Below are 27,248 nucleotides of genomic sequence, written 5' to 3'. Positions count from 1 at the left end.
ATTACTTTGTGTATACATACACACACACACACACACACACACACACACACACACACACACACCTCCTTAAGCCAATCATTCAATTGCGGCTTTGATTTGCATTTCCCTAATGACTAATGATGTTGAACATCTTTCCATCGACTTACTACCCATTTTTATATCTTCTTTGAAGAAATGTCTATTCAAGTCCTTTGTTGATTTTTTAACTGGATTGTCTTTTTGTTGTTGAGTTGTGAGAGTTCTTTACATATTCCGGATACCATACCTTTATTACATAAGTGGTTTGTAAATATCTGCTCCTATTCTGTGTGTTGTTTTTTTACTTTCTTGATAGTATCCTTTGATGCACAAAAGTTTTGAATTTAATCAAGTCCAATTCATCTAATTTTTTCCTCTTTTGCTTGTGCTTTTGCTGTCATCTCTAAGAATCTATTGCCAAACCCAATGTATGAAGATTTACTCCTATGTTTCCCTCTAAGAGTTTTATGGTTTTAGCTCTTACATTTAGGTCTTTAGCCCAGTTTGAATTAGTTTTCACATATGACGTGAGGTAGAGGTCCAACTTCATCCTTTTGCATGTGCATCTAGTTGCCCCAGTACCATTCACTGAAAAGACTATTCTTTCCCCTGTTTAATGGTCTTGCCACCCAGGTAAAAAATCAATTGGCCACTGGGACTTCCCTGGTGGTCCAGTGGTTAAGAATCTGTGCTTCCACTGCAGGGGGGCACAGGTTGGATCCCTGGTTGGGGAACTAAGATCCTACATGCCGCATGGTGTGGCCAAAAATAAAATAAAATAAACCTTTAAAAAGTAAATCAACTGACCATAGGTTTATTTCTGGATGCTCTATTCTGTTCCATTGATCTATATATCTATCTTTATGCCAGTACCACTGTTTTGATTACTGTAGTTTTATAAGTAAGTTTCAAATTAGAGAAGTGTGAGTCCTCCAATTTTGCTCTTTTTCAAGATGGTTTGGCAATTTGGGGTCCCTTGCGATTCCATATGCATTTTAGGTTCAGCTTGCTCATTTATGCAAAAAAAAGGCAGCTGCCATTTTGATAAGACTGCACTGAATCTGTAGGTCACTTTGGGGGAGTATTGTCATTTTTATACAGCATTTTGGCTACTGCATTTCTATATATATTTTAGAACCAGCTTATCAATTTCTACAGAATTGCAAACTTCCATCCACTTTCACTGCCCATGGTCTTCCTCCTTAAAAGCTTTCCTACATTTGTTATACAGGCCAGCCACAAACTCACTCATATATTAAACCACTGGAAAGGTAAACACTTCCTTCTACATTAGAAAATTTCCTTCTTAGAAGAGCAAGCTGAAATCACAATGAATGTAATTTCTCTCACCTTTCAAGGAAAAATAGTTCACAATATATAAATTTATAAATTCATGAAAATAATAATCTTCTTATTCACAAGATAAAGAAATTGTCTTACCTGTATAGCAAAAGTACCAACTCCGCCTGAAGCACCCAAGATTAAAACACTGCAATGCAAAAATACTATAACTAGTGAAAATATTAAGCCAACATAACTGGATAAACAAACAAGACGTTTTCAACATGTAACTGGCTTAAAGATAAACCCCAAAGCAAACAAAATCATTCCGCTTCCCAAGATTCTACTACACAAGGATTTTTTAGGTTCACCAAGAACCTATAAGTGCTTAAAGTTAGACATACTATGAACTCTTTGCCAAGAATACAATATACCAAAAATACCAATGATTTGTATTTTTTAAAGTAGCTCAGATGCTGCTTGGTAACATCTGTCTTACAATTTTTCTAGGCTTAAATTACCATAGCTTTCTCTATAAGAGGGAGCTTTGGGATCCTTTTTAGTGTGTTACAGTATATTCAGTTGCTCTCTAAGAAAAATCACATTCCTGACCACATTCTTGCCAAAGTGGAATAAACGTCTTTTGTTCAGACATGTCCCATCACACTCACCAGCTTTCATAAATGGAAACCAATCTTATCTTCAATTTGGCTTCTTGTTAAGCAGATGAATCTGTTCTGTCAGCACAAACATGCTTGTGCTCCAGGTTTTTACCATGTTTCCTGACTGTATGTAGTCTTCCTGCCACTCTAGACCAAGGACGTGCAGCCTGGAGTTTGTGGAAGAGTGCTGGTGAGAGCTGTGACGGTGTGAACCCTGTGAAATTGTGAACTGACTGAAATAACATGCAAAATTTGGTGAGATCGTGCATATGTGCATCGGGGAGAAGAAGGATCCAGACTTATCATCAATTTCCCAAAGGAGGCATGATTCAAAAGAAAATCACTAGTCGAGAATCACGGCTTTACATATTCTCACATTTTATTCTGAATTAAGCTAGAGCTCCAGTGAACTGCCTTCCCCAGACTGCATAGATTCAGGTCCTCAGAAAATTGTTTGTACTGAACTGCCCTTTGGTGTTCTGTTACCAGTCTAGGCTGAGAGACATTATAAAAAGTGTCCGTTTGATATTTGACACTACATTAGCTAAGGAGATACTGTTGAGAGAATTCTTCCTGAGAATTCTCTTTATGAGTGCCCACAGGAAAAAAACATTTTTCTGAAGACTAAGTTGGTGGCAGTAGCTACGCTTCTACTTATCTGTCACTGCAAATTGTGTAACTGCAGGCTGTGGGTCCCTCTTTGACTTGGCTGCTGGAAAGCGCAAGCAATTTTGTCACCTATCTCAATCAGGTACACCTGGAACATACATTCTGTCTACAATCTTACCCCTAGTTTCATTTTATTTTTTTTTCTCTCTTACCCAAATCACAGAAGGCTGGTTGTCACCCTTTAGATCTTAGAAGTTATTAGTAATATTTGTAAGCCAGCTATTCCCTTTGAAATTACCACCAAATTACCATCAAATGGAATTAAGACAGGTCTTTTTGAAAATGATGTTCCTTTTAGAAGTTACTTTTCATTTCATGGAATTATAAATTGTGAAGAATAAAAGAAACTTTAAAGATCAACTCCTCCAAAATCCTTCAATTCACACATTTAATAGCTTTAATGCTTCCTAAATGGGGGCACGGTGGGGGAGGGGAGAAGCACTAAGACTGCTTCTCAGATACATCCCAAAATTAGTTCATCCGTGGGATATTATACCCTCTTATTTTGGCACATTCTTATAAAATGTAACTAGTCAAACTCTCAGTTAAGTTGTTCACAATCTAATCTTTTTTGCAACTCCGACTTCCTCTATTTCTAGAACAGAACTCTCCGCCCGAGCCTCCCTAGTCCCCCCTCACTCGGAACCCCAAGTCCCATGCACGCTGGCCCACACCTCAGGCTCTCAAATGCCTTTCACTGCCTGCTGAGGTCTCCCTTCCCTCAAAGGCTCAAATCCCAGTTTGCCTGCGCAATACCCTAGAGATAGCCCTGACCCTGAGCCTGATATTCATGTCCGCATTTGGCATTGGACACATTGTTAACTTTCATTCACATGCTTGCTGCCCAGGCCATTCTTCAAGACTCTGAGGACAGAGACCTCATATTACACCCAGCACCAGCCATACTAGCCTGGGTGTAGCAGATGCCTGATCAATGTTGCTTGACTTTAAAAATCATCTAGGGACTTCCCTGGTGGCGCAGCGGTTGAGAATCCCCCTGCCAATGCAGGGGACATGGGTTCGATCCCTGGTCCGGGAAGATCCCCCATGCCACAGAGCAACTAAACCCATGCGCCACAACTACTGAGCCTGCGCTCTAGAGCCCACAAGCCACAACTACTGAGCCCGAGTGCTGCAACTACTGAAGCCCATGTGCCTAGAGCCCGTGCTCCGCAACAAAGAGTAGCCCCCACTCGCCACAACTGGAGAAAGCCCACACACAGCAACAAAGACCCAATGCAGCAAAAAAAATAATAATAATTAAATAAATAAAAATAATCGAAATCAGCATTATATCCCACAATTAACAACAATTGCTACTACCCCAAATGAGGGAATCACCTGGCTATTTGAAAGACTGCATTAAAATTTCTTCCAATAAAGAAAAGCTTGAAATGAATTTCTAATTCTCACCCTGAGAATTAAGAGGATACCAAACACAATGGCTGCTTAAGGATCCAATGGCCAGACACATCTCCAACTCATTATTGTCAATTCATAGCTTCTCTATAACTCTTGATTCAAAGCAGTCTCACTCCTCCACATGAAAAAGCAAAAATGTGTTTCTTAGCAGTTCTTGGTGGAAGAGGGAGTGGTTCTGCATTAGCAGCTTCAGTTCCTGATGGTGCCACTTGACGGCGCCCGCGAGTGCAAAACAGGCAAGGAGCAAGCCCAAAGTACTACAGACAGGTCAGTTTGTGAAGCACCCCTGGGGGCACACCATTCATTCTCTGGTCATGCAAACTCCATGTTTTGTGCAGGTTCAACCAGGGCCTGTACTTTTCTTTAAACAAAGAAAGTCCCCAAAACGGACAGCAGGCAAATATATTTTTCAAGCCAGCAATAAGTCAGGTGGTCCTCCATGGTTTGAAGCCCTATGGCTGAAGGAACTATTCTTGTACTCTTCAAAGCACTTTCAATACAACGGGAAAATACTGCTGTTGCTTACCCCTGTGGCCCTTCACTTCATAGTGGGAATACTTTCTACCCAGCTTGCTATAATGGTCGTGAAATATATTCAAACTTCACCGAAGTAGTAGCCTATTTGTAGAGTGAAGAAAGGTGTACTGCTGTATCTTCTAGGTATTGCTTATCGGTTTATAAAGAGTAAGGGCCCAGGAAATACTCTCTTTACAGAAAGCACTATAATTCAAAATTGCCAAGAATTTTAGTCACATTCTTCTCTTACTTCCTAAGTCCACCCGCACAGCTTCTTTGGCAGTCAGTGGGAACTGCACTGTGGCAGATGTAAAAATATGAGAGAGGGCTTTCCTGGTGGTGCAGTGGTTAAGAATCCACCTGCTAATGCAGGGGACGTGGGTTCGAGCCCTGGTCCGGGAAGATCCCACGTGCTGCGGAGCAACTAGTTTCCTTTCCATGACTGAGTCACTTTGTGTTTAGTATCTGGGCACCTAAGTCCTCTACAATCACATTTTTCAGTATCACAATCTTACGAGACAAGGCATCAACACCCTAATTGCCTTAAGCATAAAAAATATATGAAACATACTACAAAACAGCAGGCGATCCAGAAGTAGGGAATTGCCTTTCAATTTTCTACATTCTGGCTAAGCCCCAGAAATCTCTGAATGCCAGGGCCAGATATCTAGAGACCTGGGATCTAGTCACAACTCTCTCATTAACTGAATCTCTAGGCCTCAGATTCATCAGCTATGAAATGATAATCACAGAGGTGTGCTCTAGGTGTTAGTGAATGAGAATTGGCATTTTCAATCTAATTTAAGCTTATATTTAGTTTCTCTACCTTTCTAACATAGACGTGTATGACCTTCACGATTCCCCCCAGACCACATACTTGTAACGGGGAAAAAAAAGTCACAAGAGTAGAGTGCCCTTCATTAAGTCCTAATGGCTCCGAAACAAAGCTGATTTAAATACGGCTAAATCTTCCATCAGTAGAAATAAATGGTCTTTAAAAGATAAGGGTGATGCTGAAAATGTATAAACTCATCTTTTAGTTTCACATACTACTTTTAAATCTGGAGGAAAAATGGGTGAAAGATAGCAAAGCATATCATAATATGCTAAATTTATTCCCTTAAGTGAGAAACTTAATCTGAATAAGGGGAATAGAATTACAAAATAAATCAACCAAACATGACTAAGACAGCCTGGGTTTGTGTGTCTCCTTCTTCTACTCCTCCGTAATTCATGCAGACATTCCCCAATTTACAGAAGAGTTCATGTGTAAATTAGTTGTTCAGAACTTTAAACACATTTTCCCATGAAAACAAAGCTATTTATACATCTTGGCAAGATGCCCAGGGTAGCCCTTTAAAAAGGTTTAGTTAACCCATAATGGACCAAGAACCTTATACACAGTATAACGATGGTTCTGGGGGACATGTACTCAGAATTTCAACCTGGGGTACTGGGAACACATCTCCCCAAATGGGACAGGCAGTGGGAACCATTCCAAGACACTGGTTCCTTCCATCTGGTGCAAAACAGAGGAAGGAAGACAGAGGGAAGGCTCATTATGATGGCAACACGAGAATGGATGAGAGAAGTAGCATGGTCAGGGGAGGTTTACCATGGAAGTGACAGGATTCAGGAAGTGCCACCTGAACATAAGGCACCTTAGCAGACTGAATATTTTAAGCTGAAGGAATTCGAGAAACAGCATGTGAGGGAAGGACTCTCTGATCTTCTCCCATGAAGCTGGTCATAAGACTCTCGTGTGAGAGGTGTACGCCCTATACCTGGAGGAAAAGAGCACCTTATCTCCAAGATGGGACACAGTGAGGACTCGGAACTAACAGGCCTTGCTAAGTTTTCTCAGTGTTCTACACTTGGTGCATATGTTTGTCCTATCACTTTTTTTTCACGACTCTCCACTCTTCATCAAAGCTGGCATAAAAATGTTCAGGTTTAAAAATGGAAACAGGGACTTCCTTGGCGGTCCAGTGGTTAAGACTCTGTGTTTCCAGTGCAGGGGGCACGGGTTCCATCCCTGGTTGGAGAAGTAGGATCCCACATGCGGCGCGGCCAAAATATTAAAAAAAAAAAAAAAAAAAAAGGAAACAGACTTACAGAGAGCAAATAGGTGGTTACCAGAAGGGAAGGAGACTTGGGCAAAATAGGTGAAGGGGATTAAGAGATAAAAACTTACAGTGAGGGCTTCCCTGGTGGCGCAGTGGTTGAGAGTCCGCCTGCCGATGCAGGGGACACGGGCTCGTGCCCCAGTTCGGGAAGATCCCACATGCCGCGGAGCGGCTGGGCCCGTGAGCCATGGCCGCTGAGCCTGCGCGTCTGGAGCCTGTGCTCCGCAACAGGAGAGGCCACAACAGTGAGAGGCCCGCGTACCGCAAAAAAAAAAAAAAAAAAAGAAATTTACAGTGATAAAATAAGTCATGGGGATGTAATAATATACAGCATAAGGAATACAGTCGATAATACTGTAATAAGTTTGTATGGTGAAAGATGGTTACTGGACTTGTGGTGACCGTTTTGTAATACATTTGATTGTCGGATCATGTGTCGTACACTTGAAACTAACATAATACTATATGCCAACTGTACTTCAATTAAAAAAAAAATGCTCAGGTTTAACCACTTCTTTGGGTCTTCATTTCCTTATAAAGTCTCCCATGTTGCATAAAACTTACAAACAAATAAATGTGTATGCTTTTCTCTTGTTAATTTATCTGCCTTTGTTACCGGGGCCCCAGCCAAGACTTAAAAGAGCAGAGGAAAGATATTTTTCCTCCCCTACAGAGCCAGTGAAGCTTAAGCTTCAGTCCCTCCCACTTACACAAGGCCTGGAGAAGAGCCCCACCAATGCATCTGAATGGACATGTAAGCAGATAGGGTAGGGGATCCCCAGAGAAAAGAGAACCAGGCCAGGCTTTCTTGACAGAAGAGAAGCCATTTTTTGGCCTAAACCATTTTGTGATACAAGCCTGGCCACAAGGCTTGCCCTTGAACAGGTCTCAGTAATTAACGATCTTAAGGGAACAAAAGAATGCAGAAATAAGTCTTATCAGGCAAGAAAGTAACAATAGCAAAGATAGTATGTCAGTTGTAATGACTCCCAGTTCTGTCAATGATAAAGATTAGCCTGAATCGCTCAACCACCAGACGAACTGGAACCTAAGGGATGATGATGTGACTTCTGACCCTTGTGACTTCAATCAACTAAAGGCCAAGCCCCTTCATGAATATTCATGTTCTCTTAGCTTAAAACTTACCCAATTTTGCTGTTTGGAGAAAGACTGCTTTGGGAAAGAGCCCCACCGTTCTCCTTACTTGCTGCAAGTGATAATATTACAAGTCCTTCCTTCTCCTTATCTTTGACGTGGTTGTGTCTTTTGGCTTGACACCCACCAAGAGGCGAACCGAGTTTTAGGGTAACAGACGTATGCTTTTGTAAAACTTGCAAAAGTAAGATATGCTAATGAAGGCTAGAAGAATGTGGCACGCCAAAATATGCCACTTACGCATAAGAATTATGCAGAGCTGAAGGCAACTGAGAAGAAGTTGGCATAAGAAATCTCTGTACTCCCCCTATTTGCCTAAAAGCAGGACAGAAGTTTACAAAGGTGCTTGCTTTACTCTTTACCAAGGACAAAGGTTAATCCCTGGAGATAACTGTAGACCCTTATCAATGGAGGAGACACCAATTTAAATCTGCATAACTAACTTTATTCTTGCTTTTCCTGGTAAACTTTCCACAACTGGCCTTCCGTACACTCCTCTATCTTTTGTCTTGAACTAAAAGATGGCATTTTGGCCTGAATTCTAAGCTAACTCTTTGAGTTACTCATTTTTCCTGGGTATCTCTCGTGTATACGTGAGGTGCACATGTTAAGAAACTTCTGTTTGTTTTTCTCTTGTTTCCCTGTCTTCTGTTGCAGAGGTCTCGGCAGAGAACTCAGAAGGGTAGATGGAAAATTATCTTTCCTCCCTACTAACCACAATCAGTAAAACTGCTGCCTCTTTCCACTCCTACTTTCCTCTCCACTATAGTTCCTCTCTTGTCAGGTGACACTAGATTTGATTTGGAAATACATCTGCTTTGGGCTTAGTGGGAAATACTGATGTGGTTCATAGTAATTTCTGAGTACAGTTAAGTTATTACAGGCTGTCCTGGTTTAAGAATGCCTTCCAGGAATATTCCTATTTCCCACTAAGTCAACACAACAAGGTATCATAACATTTTATTACGATAAGATTGAATATCATGGTACCTAGCATTGGATTATATGAGCAGGGAAAGAGAAGTGAAGCCTGAAATGTACAGAACCAGAAGCTGGTCTGTAGAAAATTCTTGCAATTAAAAGACATGTAAAAACGTACAACACATCACTGATAAAGGTAATTTGTCATTCAGGACCCACAAAATGGAGGCCGCCCCAGTGGCCCAGCCCATGTCCCAGCCTGCCTCACTGCCAAGGAAACCTAGCACTAATCACCATCCTTCAACTCAGCTTTAGCTCACCTCACCCTAGAAACCAGCACCTGCTAGCCTTATAGGGAAATCAGACCTCCTAGCCAATCACGCCTTGTTTCTGTGTTGCCACTTCTAACGCTGCATAAAACACAGTCTTGCCCAAAATCCCTTGGGAAGAGAGCTCCGCCACTTGTGGACGGTTTTCCATTGAATAAAGGATATTAAACTGGTTATTAAATTGTATTATTTTTGTCATTTGACACCACTATAGGGAAGATATCAATAACAAGCTAGTAAATGAAGGTTGTCAATTAAAATGCAAAAGTATTTTGGGCTTATTCACTGCACAAGGAAACATGAGATGCCCTGGAATCTTGCAACTCATAAAGAAACTTGGAAGACATTTTTCCAAATCTGACAAGAATCCTAAATTTCACATGACATGGACAATAACGAGTTGCACAGAAGGGGAGGGAGCAGGGTTTGGGAACAATACCATATGTTGGCTTATGGAAAATCACAGTTAACTGACAGTAGGAATATAGAGAAAGCGTCAGGGTGGTCATCAGTAAGTCTTGTTTTGCACAAGTTGAGTTTCAGCTGCAAAGGGGACACCTAACTGGATGGAACTGAGTAGAGAGGATGGGGTCAGAAATAAGATCTACAAGTTACCAAAATATAAAAAGAGGGCTTCCCTGGTGGCATGGTGGTTGAGAGCCCGCTTGCTGATGCAGGGAACATGGGTTTGTGCCTCGGTCTGGGAAGATCCCACATGCCGCAGAGTGGCTGGGCCCATGAGCCGTGGCCACTGAGCCTGCGCGTCCGGAGCCTGTGCTCCGCAAGGGGAGAGGCCACAACAGTGAGAGGCCCGCATACCACAAAAAAAAAAAAAAAAAAAAAATTATATATGTAAAGAAACTGGGAGCAGATGAGATAACCCTGGGAGACAGGAAAGACGGAGGGAGACAACGGGAAAGCAGGTACAGTGCAAGGGCTGGGGGAGGAAAGGGAACCTTTAAAAATGATAAGAATTGGTTCAAAAGGCAAGAAGAAAACTAAAGGAGTTTAGTGTCCCTGAAACCATGGAGAAAGTGAGCATAACAAAAGTGGGCAACAGTGCCAGAGACTTCAAATTGTAAGAACTGAAAAGTATCGTTGGGTTGGCAACTTGGTCAGCTATGACCCCGGTGAGAACACCTGCACCTGATTGGCAAAGCCGGAAGTGAGGTTACGGTGCCCTGAAGAGTGAACGACTCCTAAACGTCACAAGATAGTTTTCTAGGTGACAGGGGCAACTATCTATAAAACACAAATGGCCAGGAAAGAGTTTGCTACTAATTTCTTTAACAGATCCCTCCCGGAGCTCCCTGGAAAACAGGCCTGGGGTGGAGATGATTCATCGGCGGCACACCAGCCAGGCCAGAGCCAGCACCCTTCCTCCCAACCCCAGGATTTCTCCAAGCAAGTAGACCACAGGGGTTTCTTTATCTTTCCCCTTTCCCGTCTCCCCGTACAACCTAGTCAAAGTGCAAATGAAAACCCAAAGTCCCCAGGGGTGGTGGGAGTGGAGAGGGCGGAAGAACAGGTGGGTCGAGTTGGGGAAGGACAGGCAGGCGAAGGCAGCTGAAAGAAGGAAGCTGTTGTAATTACCGGTGTAAGCATACGGGGTGGGGGGCGATACAATGTTTTATGTTTGAGCCTAATTCTATAAACAGAATTAATCAGACACCTAATTTACAATTACATGACTAAGTGTTACTGTCGTAAAGCCTAATCTCAAAAAAGAAAAAGGGAAAAGCATTCCTAAATCCACTTCATTGAGTTTCAAGTATACACAATTTAAAAGTGAAATTTATTTTGCGGGGGAGGAATGGTTCAATTTCTAACACTTTCTAATACCTCTGTCAAACAGTGAAGTACAACCTCGCAGCAAGAGATGAATTTCAGGCAGAGCATGACACTACCAATAAATATAACCATCAAATAGAACCCCTTTCCAAAAATATCTGGTGTAACCACTTTTTTAAAAAGTTCTATTCATCTTGAGAACCCTAAGTTATCTATGTGTTCCTACAGAATAAATCACGAAGAAATCTAGTGATACCAAAGCATGGGCAAAAAAGACACATGACGTCAATATTAAATTATCCCCTTGGTTAACTGATGCTCAGTTGTTACAGAAATATAATTATAGAACAAAGAAGGAAAAGCAAAACACCATCGAGGCCTTAGAAAGCTTTGTCTTAATTTCAAAAAGCTGTTTGTTACAAAGAAATCCTGTAAAATCTTTCAAGGTGGGTGTTTTTGTCATTGTTAGTTTTAGGGTTTTTTAATTAACTGGCTAGAAAAACACTGTTGGTCCTTGATGACAAACACTGATTTGCTTTGTGCAGACTAAAGACTGCCTTAATGCCGAGAGCTAACAGTAAAAGAATAATCATTGCTTAGAGAAGCCAAAATATGCTCCACCAATCACAAAGGATAGTCAAACTGAAAAAAGCCACTTTGGACACCGGAACCTCTGCATTTAAGTTAGTAAAGTCCCCCTATAATAGTAATTTCTTCATGTAAAATTATTTTTACAGTATTTTAAGGTGCTCACATCTCTCACGTGATTCTCACAAATAAGGAGTTGGAGGGACTTCCCTGGTGGTACAGTGGTTAGGAATCCGCCTGCCAATGCAGGGGACACAGGTTCGAGCCCTGGTCCGGGAAGATCCCACATGCCACGGAGCAACTAAGCCCATGTGCCACAACTACCGAGCCTGCGCTCTAAAGCCCGCGAGCCACAACTACTGAGCCCACGCGCCTAGAGCCTGTGCTCCACGAGAGAAGCCACCGCAACAAGAAGCCCGTGCACCACAACGAAGAGTAGCCCCTGCTCGCTGCAACTAGAGAAAGCCTGCGCGCAGCAACGAAGACCCAACGCAGCCGCAAAAAATTAATTATTAAAATTTCTAAAAAAAAATAAAAATAAGGAGTTGGAGAGGAAGGCCATTATTACTACCCATGTGTAATAATTTCAGTAAACAAATTTCCTAGAGCAGCAAGGGACAAGCTCTCACTGCCACTCGGAACAAAGGCATCCTGAGTCACCACACATGTGGGAATGTGACACACGTCCATGATATGAGCCAGTGAGGCTCTTTACAGTGGATTTCATTCCAGTGTGGTTAACATGTGGCTAAATCAATGAACTGACACAACTCAATATAATATATAAATCACTTCTATAAGTATAAAACTTTCCACTTCTCAAAGTTCGCCTAACAACCTACATTGTCCTACACTCAGTAACTTGGTGGAAACAGCAAAGAGACCATAAAAAGCATGCATGTGGTCAGCTGATTAGTTAGTAGCAGTGTAGAGAGAGGAACCCAGGTCTCTACTTCCCCAGCTCCCAGCCATTACTGCTTAAACAGAAGATAACATAGTACCTACAAAGCCAACGATAAACTGGGAAGACAAGAGATAGTTAGATCAGTTTCTAACTCATTTTCTACAGAATACTAAAAAATGTATGCCTGGAGGGCCTGAACCAGCAAAAGGAACGAGAGCTCTCTATCTGGAGTGGTCAGGGGGGCACAGAAAGCTGAATGCTTTTAAGGAAAAGCAAAACAAAGCATCAACGTCACTGCAGAGCCTACAATAATAATAAACGTCTAAAAATCCTGAACACGATTTTTGCAAGGTTATTATTAACTAAGATAAACCATTAGAAAAATCTACATGATCAAACTGATTTAATTTAAACAAAGTGTTGGACCAAAATGGCAACTTCAAGAATGATAAGGCCCAAAAGCTTAAAAATTAAACAGCGCTGACCTTTAGAATATTTACCTTGAATTCTATGATGAAGGGTAGCACCTCATTAGATGAACAGCCTTTATACTGCTTTCAGAAATACAGCTATTAAGCGTTCACTAAATTCAATGTCTATAATCCAACACATTAAAGGTAAAGTGCAATGTTTCATAACAACAGGAGTACAGATTGACACAGACTTGTTATTTTTCCGGCACAGTCTTTAGCAATCAGAAAACAAAATTTGACCTACAGCTCTCTCCTTCATCACAATCACTGAATGGTTCTGAGAACCTAGTTTTCTCACCAAATAATAAAATCATCTGTTTTCTCTATGATGCCAACTTTCTGAAACACAAAGAACACAGTAGTTGCATTGCTAAGAACAGTAGCCACCATGTACTGAGTGCCTTTTGTGTGCCACAGCCTGTGCCACCGATTTTATATGTGTTATCTCATTTCACCCCTAAAACAAAACTCACAAAAGAGGAGTGTCCAAGTGGGCCACCCAGCTAGAAAGCAGCAGAATCTGAATATGAACTCAAGAACATCTAACACTCACTGTGTTTTTGCAAACTCAGCAAGCACACCTGCAAGTCCTGGAAGCACCAGAACTGCCTAAAGGAGCCTGAGAGAGCACAGAGCCTAAGAGAACTCAACAATATTCAAACACTTTATATCTGTTTTTCATAGAAACCTTCAAGTGTGAGAGCAACTCCATCATTCTTTAAAATCTGTAAGGAAGTCATTCTTAACCTCTTTAGGAATCTGATGAAAGCTATGGATCTTCTTCCCAGAGACTGACATACAAAAATTTTGCATCATTTTAGAAGGTTCAGACTCCTAACATCCATCTATATATTTTTAAAATTCTCAATTGATTGAGCTAAGAATCAACAGAATGAGATTAAAAAAGTACAAACTGGCACAAGAGTTCTTTGGAAATTGTTTTAACTGTTAGCACAACTCTGCTCATGTAAGTGAGCCTAGTTTTCGTGCTTCTGACAAATGTACTGCAAAGACGTCACCAAATGAAAGAAGGGAGTTTTAGATGCCACCACTGATACTCACCGTTTTCCTGTGCAATTCTTATCATTCAGGCCACCAATCTTGTTTATGGCAGACCAGGCTGTGAGGGCCACATATGGCAGAGAGGCAGCTTGAGCATGAGTGAGTGATTTGGGCTTGTGAGAGACCTAGATTTGAAGATAACAGTCAAAAATAAGCAATGACTTGCAAACCTATGAACACAATTAAGTACATCTATCTTCACAGGAATCCGACTATTTTCAGAGATATAACATTCGGCCAGGTTCAGTGGTTATTGCAAACCCTACTCCAAGATCATCCCTAAGGAATTTCTCCAAATGACTCAACCTGCCTCGCAGAGGTTCAGAAAGTTCTTATAGGTTACGTTATCAGATACTGCTGCATAATGCTTCATAAAAAGACCACATTCAACAATACCATTAGTCCTAACTATACCCAGAAATAAACCCAAATAAACCTTGAACCCTCATAAATACATTCTAATTTGTTTTTGTGATCAGCTGTTTCCTTCACCCCCATTTACTCGAAGGTAATCTTTCCAGACTTTTTCTAATCTTATCTTTTTTCTAATCATTTTTCCCTTCCTGCCCTCCCTTCTGTAGGCAATTTCCTTAATATTAACCCCCTTCTTTCTAATTAAATTGTTAGGCCTCCTGACTGGATTTGATTAGACCCCTGTTTTGAAAGTTATCTGAAACAGCTTGATACTTCCATGCTTCTGTTTATGATGAATCGGTATGCTCCACTTGGTATATTTGGTTTCAACTATTTATACTAGATAAAACCAAGAAACACAGCAGCGTTTCTAGATCTTGCTCCAAATCCCTGTTCCACAAGACAAAGATAAAAACGCTTTGGCAGGCAGTGTTATTTAAACGACATCCAATACTTTTTTAGATCTTTTAAAAATTCCTATTCTCTATCTCAGTTCTTTCAAAACTACCCATAAAACTTGAACCTGATCTCAAAAAAAAAAAAAAAACTCCAATTATTTCAGAGATATTTGTCAGTCTTTGTTTCTACTTTCCAGTGGCATTTCAGCACAGAACTGGTGAGTTACCTCATTCCCACTGACTACAACAAACTCTGAGAGAGTGCCTTGCTTCCAGGGAGGAACTGCAGCCCAGACCTGAAATACACACAACTTCGTTAGAAACAGATCTTTTTAAGCCAAAGCTAAGCACGAGAGTGTTCCCCAATACATACGCCACCCTGTGATAAAAAGCACAAGTCAGCAATCCAGCAAATAATACAGTTATTCTCACATGATATCAATGTATTATTTAGTATGATTCTAGATTTACCAAGTCAAACCACTTTGGAGGTAGATAACCAGTAAATCCTGCTGTATTTACTGGCTACTTAGAGTACCAGTAAGAACACAGTCTCTGGGGCCTGAATCCTGGCTCTACCACTTATTAGCTGTGGGACCTCTTTATAGCTTGACTTTCCTCACCTGTAAACTGGGCCTAGCTGTACTTACTTCATAGGGATTAAATGAGTTATTTTATGAAAAACTACTAGAACAGTGCTAGCTATTATTATAAGCTGACTTTAATTTCTTGGTATAAAAGTTCAAAGGGACAGGTGATTATATCAACCTTTAGCTATTTTAAAACCATCTAACCCGTAAGGTAGAAACTGTCATTTAAAGACTTAAAAAGTCCCAATCATATATATCTTAAAGTCTTGCAATTCTTGAGCACTAGATTTAGAAAAGTTCAAGCACGGCAAGCTATTGTGACAGAACTAGAAAAAACAGAAAGAAGAACTGAACCAAGAAAATGAGGGCTCCAGCCAAAGCTCACTGTATTTGTTGAAAAGAAGAAAAAAGGTCAATGATATGGAATATATTTCCAAAAGCAGCAGAATTAAATCTGCTGAGAAGGAATAGTGGAATGTGATAACTCACCTCATCGCCAGGCTTGAAGTACCTCACATCAAGTCCACACTCCATCACCACACCAGACACATCCCGGCCCAGAGTCAGGGGAAATTCTTCTCCTTTGATTTTAATATGTAAAGGATCACGTTTCATATTTAAAGCTGTAGCTCCGTAGCCACCTATGAAATACAATTTATTTGTTTCTTCCAAAAGAATGGGATTTCAAAACTACTGCAGGGTTACAGGCCAGGTACAATTCTAGATCTTCAAGATGCAGATTATAAGGTAATCAACCTAATAAATTTTTTACCATCACACAAGAAAGCATAAAAACAATGAATGCTGTTCCTTTCAAAGAAAATTATTTGGAAAGTCATAATCACTGTTTTTAATTTTTATTTTATACTGGAGTATATAGTTGATTCACAATCACTGTTTTTGAAATTCCAATTTTGAAACTGTCTTCAGAACTTTAAGTATTTCCTTTTATAGGTTTTACTTTGTTCTTTGAAGATGGTTTCTTTGTTAATTTATTCATTCATGGACTTTTTAAATAACAAAGTCATCTGAAGCCAAGTCTGGTGAAGAAGATAATGTTAAAGTTGTCTGGTTAATAAACAAATAAATAAGGCATGGATATAGTACTTGACACTGACACTGGTCTATGAGTAATTGTCCCTGCCTCACAAAAAATGTTTCTAGAACATCTCTGGGTTAAGTGCAAGGTTCCCAAATGGAGAAGAACCACTTGGTTGCATCAGTTCTGATATGTTAAATCAGGCTGACTGCTTTATTATACATCATTTTATTTTTAAGAATGTTTACATAAACATCAGCTAAACAGAGCTGAAAACATTCCTCTGATCAGTATTTTTTTGGTTCAAATAAATTGGCTATAATATCTATAATAATCCAAAGTAGTTTATTACACAGCTTCAACATCTAAAATGGCTTTTCTAAGACACGAAAGTACTGTTGTCATCTCTTCTGCTCGACATCCTTCTAAGAACATTTCTGCAATGTAAGGCTCTCTAAGATAAGCACCCTGCTTACCTTTCTAGTGTCATGTACCACAATTTATGCTCCAGAATCACTAAACCACTCAGTAAGTCTCCCCTTTTCTCCCACTCATCCTCATTAAATCCTAAGGATGGGGAGAAACCAGCAAAGGAGCCCGAGAAGGCTTGGCCAGTGAAAAGGTGTTCAGAAAGCCAAGAGAAGAGGGTCATTTAAAGAAGTCAAATGCTGCTGATGGGGAAGATAGTTTTTCAAATAAGGTCAAAAGCTGCCAATAGGCTTTTAAAAAACAAAACCCCCCCAAACAAACAAAACAAAATACTGGATCCAACAACACAGCAGTCTTTCGTGACCTTCATGGGAGCAGTTGCTGTGGCATGGGGTGACAGAGAGAATGGGAGTGAGGAATTGGAGACCATGAGAACATTCAACTCTTTCAAATAGTTTTGCTTACAGAAGAGAGCAGAGAAATGGGGCAGTGGCTGGAGGGGGACTAGTGCGATAGAGGAAGGATGATTAAGTCTTTTTTTTTTCCTCTTTAAGAATGGAGAAATTAACAGCAAGTTTGTATGCCAATGGGAATGATCCAGTGGAAAGGAAAAGAATGAAGATGCAGGAGAGAACTGCTGAAACAATGCTCCTGTGTGGGTGAGAGGGCATGGGGCCTAGAACCCAGGTGGAGAGCTGGGCTTAGATGAGAGCAGACAGTTAATCCGCGCAGCAGGAGGTAGAGGATACAGGGAGAGAGGCTGACAGGAGGGTAGCTTGCAGAAGTTGTTTTTAATAAAAATCAAGACACATGGAAGAAAGTGTTTGAAAGTTGGGAAAGTCCCAGAAAATCTAAGCTGATGGCCACCATGCCAATATTACGTAAGTGCCAGCTGGCTGGTTACGAGTGCATTCTATCGGGGAAAGAAAAACTTCACATGTAATACTCACAAAAGTCACATTTTACTTTCCTGTCTTACATTCCTTTTCCACTCTCAAACACAATTAAACAATTATTCACTGAAATTCCTATGTGGTTTGATCAACAGAAGCGGGCATTTAGCTATGTCAAATTTTAGCTGCTGTTTCAGAGCTGCAAAAAAAAAAAATCCTCAGTCCTCTCTAAGCTACACAGCCTGCAGGGCAAGGTTGTTTTCTTGGTCACCTCGATATCACCTGCGTTAACTCTGGCTCATTGGTACCAGCTAAACTAGCCCCAAATCCAGAAACAGCTGGTAGTGAGGAACTGAGAACCTGCTTGGTGACACAATGAATGGGAACCCTTAGGAGCTCTGTCCCATTCTTAGAGGTGACCAGTTTGGTTCAGAGTTCGAGTGTTTTGGAAAATCCTAAATCTGCCCTCCGTTTCAAAAGCTTTAATTCCATCTAAAGAAACCAAACTTTGTTGGTGTGATGCTGTTGGCTGTATTTTTTTTCTATTTTAAGATTATTCATTAGCCATTTACATGATTTATGATTTTATGTCCAACAATAGTGGACATCTCCAGAAAAACAGCTGGCTTTCATCTTTCAAAACAGACACATCCTTGCTTTCTCGTCAAGGGAAATAACTGCTCCCTACACTTTACGATCTTATACTTATTATTTTATTTCCCCATATTTCAGGTATCTTCTGCAACGATAATCACACATTCTCCAAAAAGAATTCATGAGCAGGAAATAAAGAGAGTAACTTGCAAATAATATTACCCACTCAAGTCATAAAAAACTAAGATGTCTCAAGAATACTATATAAAAGTAAAATGTGAAAAAAAAAAAGTAAAATGTGTTATAATATTACATTAAATAGTAACCAAGAAAGTCCAGATCCAGCCATTCTACTGAAGTTAAAATGTACACAATACAAATTGTGCACGTGCATTCAAAGAAATGGGCTTCCCTGGTGGCGCAGTGGTTGAGAGTCCGCCTGCCGATGCAGGGGATGTGGGTTCGTGCCTTGGTCTGGGAGGATCCCACATGCCGCGGAGCGGCTGGGCCCGTGAGCCATGGCCGCTGAGCTTGCGCGTCAAGAGCCTGTGCTCCACAACAGGAGAGGTCACAATGTACCGCAAAAAAAAAAAAAAAAAAGACTGAATGACAACTACACATGTGAAGCATAGAAACAGGCTACAGTTGACAGGGCATGGGATCTACCTACAAAGAGCTTATAATCAAGGAAATGAAAAAAACATAATGGTCACTGGGTATAAATCTACCACTTAAAGATAATTCTGATAAAAACTACATTATCTTCATGCACAATGTAAATGGAATAAACTGAAACAATATGCCCAACTAGTAATAGCAATTATTACTTTAAAGCGAACAAAAAGAATACAAATGTGTATTTCATGAGGCAATCATCATAAAGTCATTTCAATTAATTCTTAATAGAGCTCTCCAGCTACATTTTGAGTCCAAGTCTTTCCCCAAACTCCCTCTCCACAAAGAAATACATAAGTTATTCCTCACATGTCTAGATCAGCACTGTCCAATAGAGATACAATGCAAGCCACATATCTAACTTAAAATTTTCTAGTAGCCACTATAAAAAGAAAGAAGTGAAATTAATGTTAATATTTTGCTTAATATATCCAAAATATTATCAGGTTAATATGTAATGAACATAAAATTATTAACAAGATATTTTACATTCATTTTTTTCTTACTAAGCCTTTGAACTCTAGTGTATATTTTACACTAACTGTACATCCCACACTAGCCACATTTCAATTGCTCATTCTTTTGTCATTATTTTCCAAAGTTAAAGTAATTCACAAATGGTAATCAATCTTTTCAGCACTATAATAATTGCATAAGGAATACAGTACTCTCCAAGCTTTGTCAATATCCACCAGCAGAAATTAAGATAACATTATTCCCAGTGAGGATGGCGCAAAACAGAAAAGTGTATTTTAACTTTGCAGAATGCAACAGCAAAGATGAGGAAAGTACTGTATCCATATCCTGGCATCCTGTTCTGCTGCTTTGTCCACTGGACCATTAAACAAAGCTGTGATTAGTGGGAGGGAAATAAAAAGTACTATGGAAGTGCAAATTCTGAACTGATATGAAAACATAAGCATACCTCTAAAACCTGTGATGGATCTCAGAATATCACAAAGTTCCCAGGAGAGTGTACCACAAAGTTAGCTGTGGATACAATTCTCAAGTCCCAATTTACATTTTTAGGTAGTATTGGAAGCAATTCAAACTTATATTTTGTGAAAGATTAAAGTATCCCGTAGACATTGCAATTTCAAAACTTTTGGAAATAATATCTACTGAGATACTGTCAAAACCCTAAACAATTCCTTTGTGTTAACCAAAAAAGTGTAGTCAATAACAACTGACCTTTTAAAACTAATCCCTGATGAGATTGTCTGAAGAAAAAAAAAAGGTAATTGAGGAATGTCTTTTGAAACTTACTTCTCATATTAACATCTATAGGATTTATACTCGCAGCGTGAACTTTGATAATGACTTCATTTGGATAGTGTATCATTGGTATCATCATGTCCTGAGTAAATCGAAGCACTTCATTACTCCCATATTTATCTATCACCCAAGCGGGCATGACACTGCTCCTTGGAGACGTAGTACTAATCTTTCTAACTGAAGGCTTCTGTACAACTTGTCTTCTCCAGAAGCAAACAGCAGTGCATGCATTTCTTCTAAGTACACAGGTCTTCAGAAATCCCATCGTAAACAGTGGTTGAATTGCGTGCCCTAATTAAAAGGCACTTATACTGGCTCAAACCCTCACACCTGAATTCGGTCAAATTCTGCCAAACACTCTAGCCGGTTTCAAAGTTGAGAATTCAAAAATGAAGTTAGACTGATGGAGCAACTGAAGAAAGAGTACGGAACTACTCTACTCTTCACATCTGAAATGCTCCAATTAACGTTCCAGTCAATATTCTGTCCATTCTCCTCCTCCCTTACACCCCCTCCCCTTAAAAACAAAAACAAAACCGCTAGAATCCTGCCCTGTCCCGGGAGCTCTCTGCGGGAGAAGCCGACTCCGCTCGCGATCCGGATGTCAGAGAAATTCCCACACTTCCAGGCTCCCGCCGCGACGCCCGGAGTCTCCTTGCCACCAACTCTACTTCCCCGCAGGACTTCCTTAGCGGCGCCAGCCAATCGCGTGCAAAGATCATTTTCCTCGGGCTGCAATTCGACCAATCTGAGTACTCGGTGCTGACAGGTTCGCTGGCAAATGGCTGCGCCCGTGTAATACCGGCAGCGGCAGCTGACCTTTCTTCTTCCTTCTTGACACCAAGCCCCTGTGGTGGCGGGTGGGACACGAGGAGCATGTTGGGCCGGACCCTCCAAGAAGTGAGTGGAATTGTCTGCTGAGGGCCCAGGGAGGTCGGGGAAGATTCGCGGAGTCCTTGTTCACGTGGACGTGGCGTCCCCGGCCGGCGCGCATCTTGGTCAGCCTCGCCGCTTCCTTCCCTGGAACTTGGTGGGGGATTCGGACCGCCGGGTCCTTAGGCTGTGCTCCTTATATCCGTTCAGGAGTTAGGATCTCCGCGGGGGAGGCTTCTGCACCGCCGCGCTGTGGGGTGGAAGGGAACAGTGGCTTCTCTCGATTATTCGTTCGCCCTGGCTGCGTGGGGCCCTGGCCGGTCTCAGCCAGATAAGGGGAATTTGGCTGGTCCACGTCAGTCTCTCTTGTCCGCTACACACATCTGATGCAGTCTTCACTAAGAAGCCCGTAAATCTATCCCTTGCAAAAGCCAAACTAGTGATTCTTAGCATTTTTCCCTCCTGGACATATTCATTCTTCAAGCTTCAACTACCACCAAGATACCAGTGATTCTCTTACCCGTGTCTCCATTAATTGGACATCGTTTTTGAACTCTAGGCTATATTTGTGAATGTCTAGTGGACATCGCTTCCAAAACTCCCACAAGAGTTTGATGAATCTAACCAAAGCTGACTTCATCCTTGTAACAGAATCACCTCTTGCGTCTCAATCTCCATCATAAAAAACAAAAACCTAATTATGGAATTCTTAATATTCTGTTTTTAGCGGCACAACTGTTATTCCAGGTGCCCTTAGATTCTTCTTCGTAGGTCATATCCAGGAAGTCACTAAACCGTGTTAGTTCTCTTTTGAACTTACGTCTGGGATCCGTTCTCTCACTTTATCCCTGCTGTTAGGGCTTTAGTTCCGATCTCCTTGCTTTCTGATCTCTCAACCTGCAGAGCTGTCTGCAGGCCCACCGCTATCAGAATCACCTCGGCCCGCCTTAAAACTACAGCTGTGTCCCACTCAGGAAGGTTAGTGTGGTAAGGCCCAGAGTGTATGGTTTAACTTGGGTTCCAGGTGATCCTGCTGATAAGTAGCAATTGAGGACCTACCCCGTCTTCCATCTTCATTTGTATCTTCACCTGGGAAGTCTTTTTTTTTCTTTTTCCAGCTGGCAGCCTTTTAGAAAGCTGTAAATTATGGGAACTTTAAATCCACAGGTTTTAAATAATAGTTATTCCCCTAAATACATTTTTGCTTTACTATCCTAAATTGTATCTTGCCTATACTGTCAGTGAAGAATCCAATTTGCTTTTAAAAATTAAAAACTTTTTAACTCCAAAGTTGTTTTAAAATGAAATATAACCTAAAAAATACGGTACTTTCTTGTTCTGCCCTTTCCCCCAGCACTACCTTTTTTGTGCCACCCCTTCCTAATGTCCAGTGAGCCACTGTCAGAAACAACTTTTATCTCAAGGGGGAAAAGGGAAGCTGACCCAAGGGTAGTCAGGAAATTGCCTTGGCATGATTACTTTCACTTAATCACTCTTTTAACAAATATTTATTGATGCCTATTATGTGGAAAACATTATTTGCTTATTTTCCCAGCCCATAATATATCTTCTGTCCACTCTGTTCTTTCCATATCATTGTACCAATGCCCTAAATTCTACCAGTTAGAGATTAATTAATTTAGTACACATTCTATTTTAAATATGTAAAGATGCTTGGGAAGGTTGAATGATTTATTTATCCACTGTTGTGAATTATTATAGTTCAATCAGATTTCTCTCTATCACACCCTGGCTGAGATAATCAGTTAAGGAAAGGGAAAATTTTGCGGGGGAGGGGACTGAGGGAGGGGCTGGAAACTATGGCATTTTGAGACAATTTGGGGGGCCTAAGTGGAGGCTTAGGGCAGTAGAGGAGCCCTAGGAGGAAGCACTAAAAGGAGGTAAAATGCCAAATAGGAGGTATAACTGCTACTTGTAAATTTTACCCAGGTACACTCAGTAAGGGGAAGAGTCTTACTTTCACCTTCCTTTCTTGTGGCATGATCCCAGTATTTCTAGGAACCAGATGCCAGGCTAATATTATTAACCCTAAAGTTATGTTAAATGATTACTGTTATGTTAAAGAAAGTTAATTATATATCCAGTAGGCTTCTTGAGGGTCTAGCCCAAGAATATTTAATTACTGTTCTATGGGAAAATAGAGTCCAAATTTTAAACAACTCAGTTATTCATTCAATTAACATTTATTGAGCACCTCTGTGTTCCAGACACTGGGGATTAGCATTGAAGACAGAAATTCCTGCCCTCGTGAAGCCTACATTTTTGTGGGGAAGCAGGCATTAAATAAGTTTCTTTGTTTAAGTAAATAATAGAATTCCAGGTAGTGTAGGTGCTATGAAAAAAGGTTAAGCAGGCTATGGTGTGCGAATTAGTTGGAGAGATGGATGTTTTAGATAGAGTGGTCAAGGAAGGTTTCGCTGACTGAGTGGGTGATATTTAGTAGAGACCTGAAGGATGAGAAGGGTGAGCCCTGGGAAGATCTGGGAGAAGGGTGTTCCAGGCAGAGGAAAGAATAAAAGTGCGATGTCTCTGAAGCAAGAGCAAACTTGATGTGGTCAAGGAATAGCAGGAAGGCCAGCAGACCCAAGAGAACTGAACGAGAAGAGTAGTGGGAGATGAGGTTATAGATAAGCAAGAACCAGATTACCTTTCCGGCCATGTTAAGGAGTATGGATTTTATTCTAAATGTAATGCAAATCCTCTGGGAAGTTGTGAGTCTTTGGACATGATCTGACTTAAAAATTAAAAAGCTCCTTCAGGTTATTCAGGATTATGGTCTATAGGAAAGCAAGTAGGGAAGCAGGAAGACCAGTTAGAAGGTCGTTGCATTGTCAAGAGCTGATGGCAGCATGGATGAGGTGATGGGAGGAGAGGTAATGTAAAGTGGGTGTTCGTTTTTTTTGTTGTTGTTTTGGGGTTTTAAAATTTTATTTAGTTATTTATTTTTGGCTGTGCTGGGTCTTCGTTGCTGCGCGCAGGTTTTCTCTAGTTGCGAGCAGGGGCTACTCTTCGTTTGTGGTGCACGGGCTTCTCATCGTGGTGGCTTCTCTTGTTGCAGAGCACAGGCTCTAGGCACGCGGGCTTCAGTAGTTGTGGCACGTGGGCTCAGTAGTTGTGGCTCACGGGCTTAGTTGCTCCGTGGCATGTGGGATCTTCCTGGACCAGGGCTCGAACCTGTGTCATCTGCGTTGGCAGGCGGATTCTTAACCACTGCACCACCAGGGAAACCCGGGTGTTAGTTTTTTAAGGTATGGCTTTCTGATGGATTGGATATGGGATTTGAGGGAAAAGAGATGAATCAAGGAGGATGCTTAGGTTTGGGGCCTGGGCAATTGGAAAAATGGTAACATTTATCAAGATGGGAAAGACTCTACAGGGAGCATGTTGTGAGGAGAAAGTTATCAAGACATGTTAATTTTGAGATGCTTCTAAAGATATCCAAGTGAAGATGTCAGTTAAGCAGGTAGATATAGGAACGTGGAGATCAAGAAAGAAGCTAGGTATGAGGATATAAATTGTCCAGAGTAGAGGACATAATTGAAGTTATATGGTCAGATGAGATCTGAGTGTAAATATAGAACAAGGCCTAAAACTTTCCAACATTTAGGGGTCAGCAGTAGGAAGCAGAGCCTGCAAAGGAGACTTGAAGGAGTGGCCAGTAAAGCAAGAGGAAAACCAGGATGGCTTGATGTCCCGAAGTACAAGTGAAAAAGAAGTGCTTCAAGGAGGGAGTGATGTCTTGTGTTGAATGCTGAGTGCTGCTGGACTGGGCCATGACTGCTGGATTTAAGAATGTGGAGGTTACTGGTGATCTTGATGTGCTATTTCTTGGAACAATGGAGACAAAAAGCATGAATGTTAAATGAGTGTGTTAAAGAGAGTACCAGTCAACCAGACACTCAGCTTTCAAGGGCTCTTCTATACCTTCAGCATTTATCAAGACAGTTTTTCTTTTGAAAGACAGTTCTTTTCCTAAGTGAAGCTTTGATGTTATCTGTAAAGTTAACAAAATGTTCTCTATTTGCTACAGAGGAGTAAATGCTGTAACAGCCTGCATAGAGAAGTAGTAGAATATAGTGGTCCAGAGCATGGGCTTTGGAAACAAGATCAGGCCTTGGTTGAATCCCAGCTCTGCTACTTTCTAGCTATGTGATTTTAAGCAGGAACTTCAGTAATTTATCTGTAAAGTGGAACCAGCTCTGCTACTTTCTAGCTATGTGATTTTAAGCAGGAACTTCAGTAATTTATCTGTAAAATGGAAATAATATCAGCCTCTTAGTGTGGATATGAAGATTAAATGAAATATAAAACATCTAGGATAATGCCTAGAACCAAGTGCCATTATTAACACTAATTTTGTTACAGTGACAAAATTACTAGATTATATGTATTTACAGTTTTCTCTTCCCCTGTTTTCTAAGAAGAATGGTTCCTGAGGGAGATTTCTTAATTTTTCTAAGAAGATATATTACTTTTCTACTGCTGTGTAACAAATTAGTATAAACTTTTCAGCTTAAAATAACACATTCTTAAAACACACACACAATCTTATCATCTCACAGTTTTGTGGGTCAGGAATCCAGGAATGGAGTAGCTGGGTTCTCTACTCAGAGTCTCACAAGGCTGAAATCAAGGTGCCAGCCAGAGCCGCAGTCTCTTTGGATGCCTTGGGATCCTCTTTCCACCTCACTGGTTGGCAGAATCCATTTCTTTGTGTTTGTAGGACTGAGGTCCCCATATTCTTGCTTTCTTTTTTTAAAAAATATTTATTTATTTCTTTTTGGCTGTGTTGGGTCTTCGTTGCCGCACGTGGGCTTTTCCCTAGTTGCGGTGAGCAGGGGCTACTCTTTGTTGCAGCACGAGGGCTTCTCATCGTGGTGGCTTCTCTTGTTGCAGAGCACGGTCTCTAGGCACACGGGCTTCAGTAGTTGTGGCACATGGGTTCAGTAGTTGTGGCTTGCAGGCTCTAGAGCGCGGGCTCAGTAGTTGTGGCACACGGGCTTAGTTGCTCCATGGCATGTGGAATCTTCCTGGACCAGGGATCAAACCCATGTCCTCTGCATTGGCAGGCAGATTCTTAACCACTGCGCCACCAGGGAAGTCCCTGTTCCCCGTTTTCTTGCTGACCATTTGGGTAGTAGAGTAAATGAGCTCAGGGGACAAGAGATGTGGGTTAATTAGAACTGAGGTTTGGGAGATGATACAGATGTTGGTAATGATATAGTCTGGGCTAATGACCATGTGAGCTGGTAACTGGGGTGAGGTGAAGGAAGAGTTTGTGTGAAGTGAGGTCAGGAACGGAGAGGCCAGGTGTCCGTGTACCTGACTTGAAGTTTGAAGTCAACAAAAAGAGCAACAGGAGCCATAGAAAAGAATATTACAGCAAACCAGCTGCTAAAAACTTCAGTGAATGAAAAGGAGTATCAGGGAGACTGTAGATTAACACACCAGAGAGAGTAATATAATCTCCTTCAAGGCCTGTGCTTCAGATGAGCTGGGGGTTTTGAGAAAAGAGGGAAGAGAAAACTTTTCTAGTTGATTTCATCTTATATACAGATATGATACCTTTAGTTTTGCTCCAGGAGAGCTGTACTATTTTTATGTCATAATCCTTACATCTAATCCATTCTAGCTAATTAGCATCTTTGTTTTCATTTCTCTTCTCCAGTACCCTTATTGAGTTTGTCAAATCTAAATTTCCTAAAAATGATCCTAACAAAGATTACCATTTAAAATGAGTACTCCCAAGGACTTCCCTGGTGGTCCAGGGTAAAGAATCCGCCTTCCAATGCAGGGGATGCAGGTTCCATCCCTGGTCGGGGAACTAAGATCCCACATGCCACGGGGCAACTAAGCCCACGCGCCACAACTACTGAGCTCACGTGCCCCAACGAGAGAATCTGCATGCCACAAACTACAGAGCCCATGTGCTCTGGACCCTGTGCATGTCACAACTAGAGAGAAGCCCGCGCACCACAACTAGAGAGAAACGTGCACCACAAGGAAGAGCCCACGCTGCAACGAAAGATCCTGCACACCTCAACAAAGACCCAGCATGCTGCAACTAAGACCCAACGCAGCCCAAAAAAATAAAGAAAATAAAAAAATTTTTAAATAAATAAAAAATAAA

At 41.1% G+C, this 27,248-nt stretch overlaps 2 protein-coding genes across 3 annotated transcripts in view; one reads left to right on the top strand and one right to left on the bottom strand.

Moving 5' to 3' along the window:
• RTN4IP1 (reticulon 4 interacting protein 1) overlaps nucleotides 1–20,909 on the bottom strand; it is a 45,954-nt gene extending 25,045 nt beyond the window's left edge. Inside the window, exons 1-5 of the mRNA XM_065888815.1 lie at nucleotides 20,216–20,909; nucleotides 15,809–15,960; nucleotides 14,957–15,025; nucleotides 13,918–14,042; nucleotides 1,459–1,507 (exon numbers count right to left, since the gene is read on the bottom strand). Of these exons, the coding sequence (XP_065744887.1) occupies nucleotides 1,459–1,507; nucleotides 13,918–14,042; nucleotides 14,957–15,025; nucleotides 15,809–15,960; nucleotides 20,216–20,489 (669 nt within the window). The 5' untranslated portion in view covers nucleotides 20,490–20,909. The remainder of the gene's footprint in view (nucleotides 1–1,458; nucleotides 1,508–13,917; nucleotides 14,043–14,956; nucleotides 15,026–15,808; nucleotides 15,961–20,215) is intronic.
• Nucleotides 20,910–21,005: 96 nt separating this feature from the next.
• QRSL1 (glutaminyl-tRNA amidotransferase subunit QRSL1) overlaps nucleotides 21,006–27,248 on the top strand; it is a 31,149-nt gene continuing 24,906 nt past the window's right edge. Inside the window, exon 1 of one of the 2 annotated variants that reach the window (XM_065889089.1) lies at nucleotides 21,006–21,124. Coding sequence is in view for 1 of the 2 variants with exons in the window: in XM_065889088.1 (XP_065745160.1) it covers nucleotides 21,101–21,124 (24 nt within the window). In the remaining variant the exon portion in view is untranslated. The remainder of the gene's footprint in view (nucleotides 21,125–27,248) is intronic. The other variant, XM_065889088.1, reaches the window with a different exon arrangement.

This window comes from Phocoena phocoena, chromosome 12, assembly GCF_963924675.1.
Source record: "Phocoena phocoena chromosome 12, mPhoPho1.1, whole genome shotgun sequence".
Classification (NCBI taxonomy): domain Eukaryota; kingdom Metazoa; phylum Chordata; class Mammalia; order Artiodactyla; family Phocoenidae; genus Phocoena; species Phocoena phocoena.
This window is presented reverse-complemented; position numbering and strand designations above follow the sequence as displayed.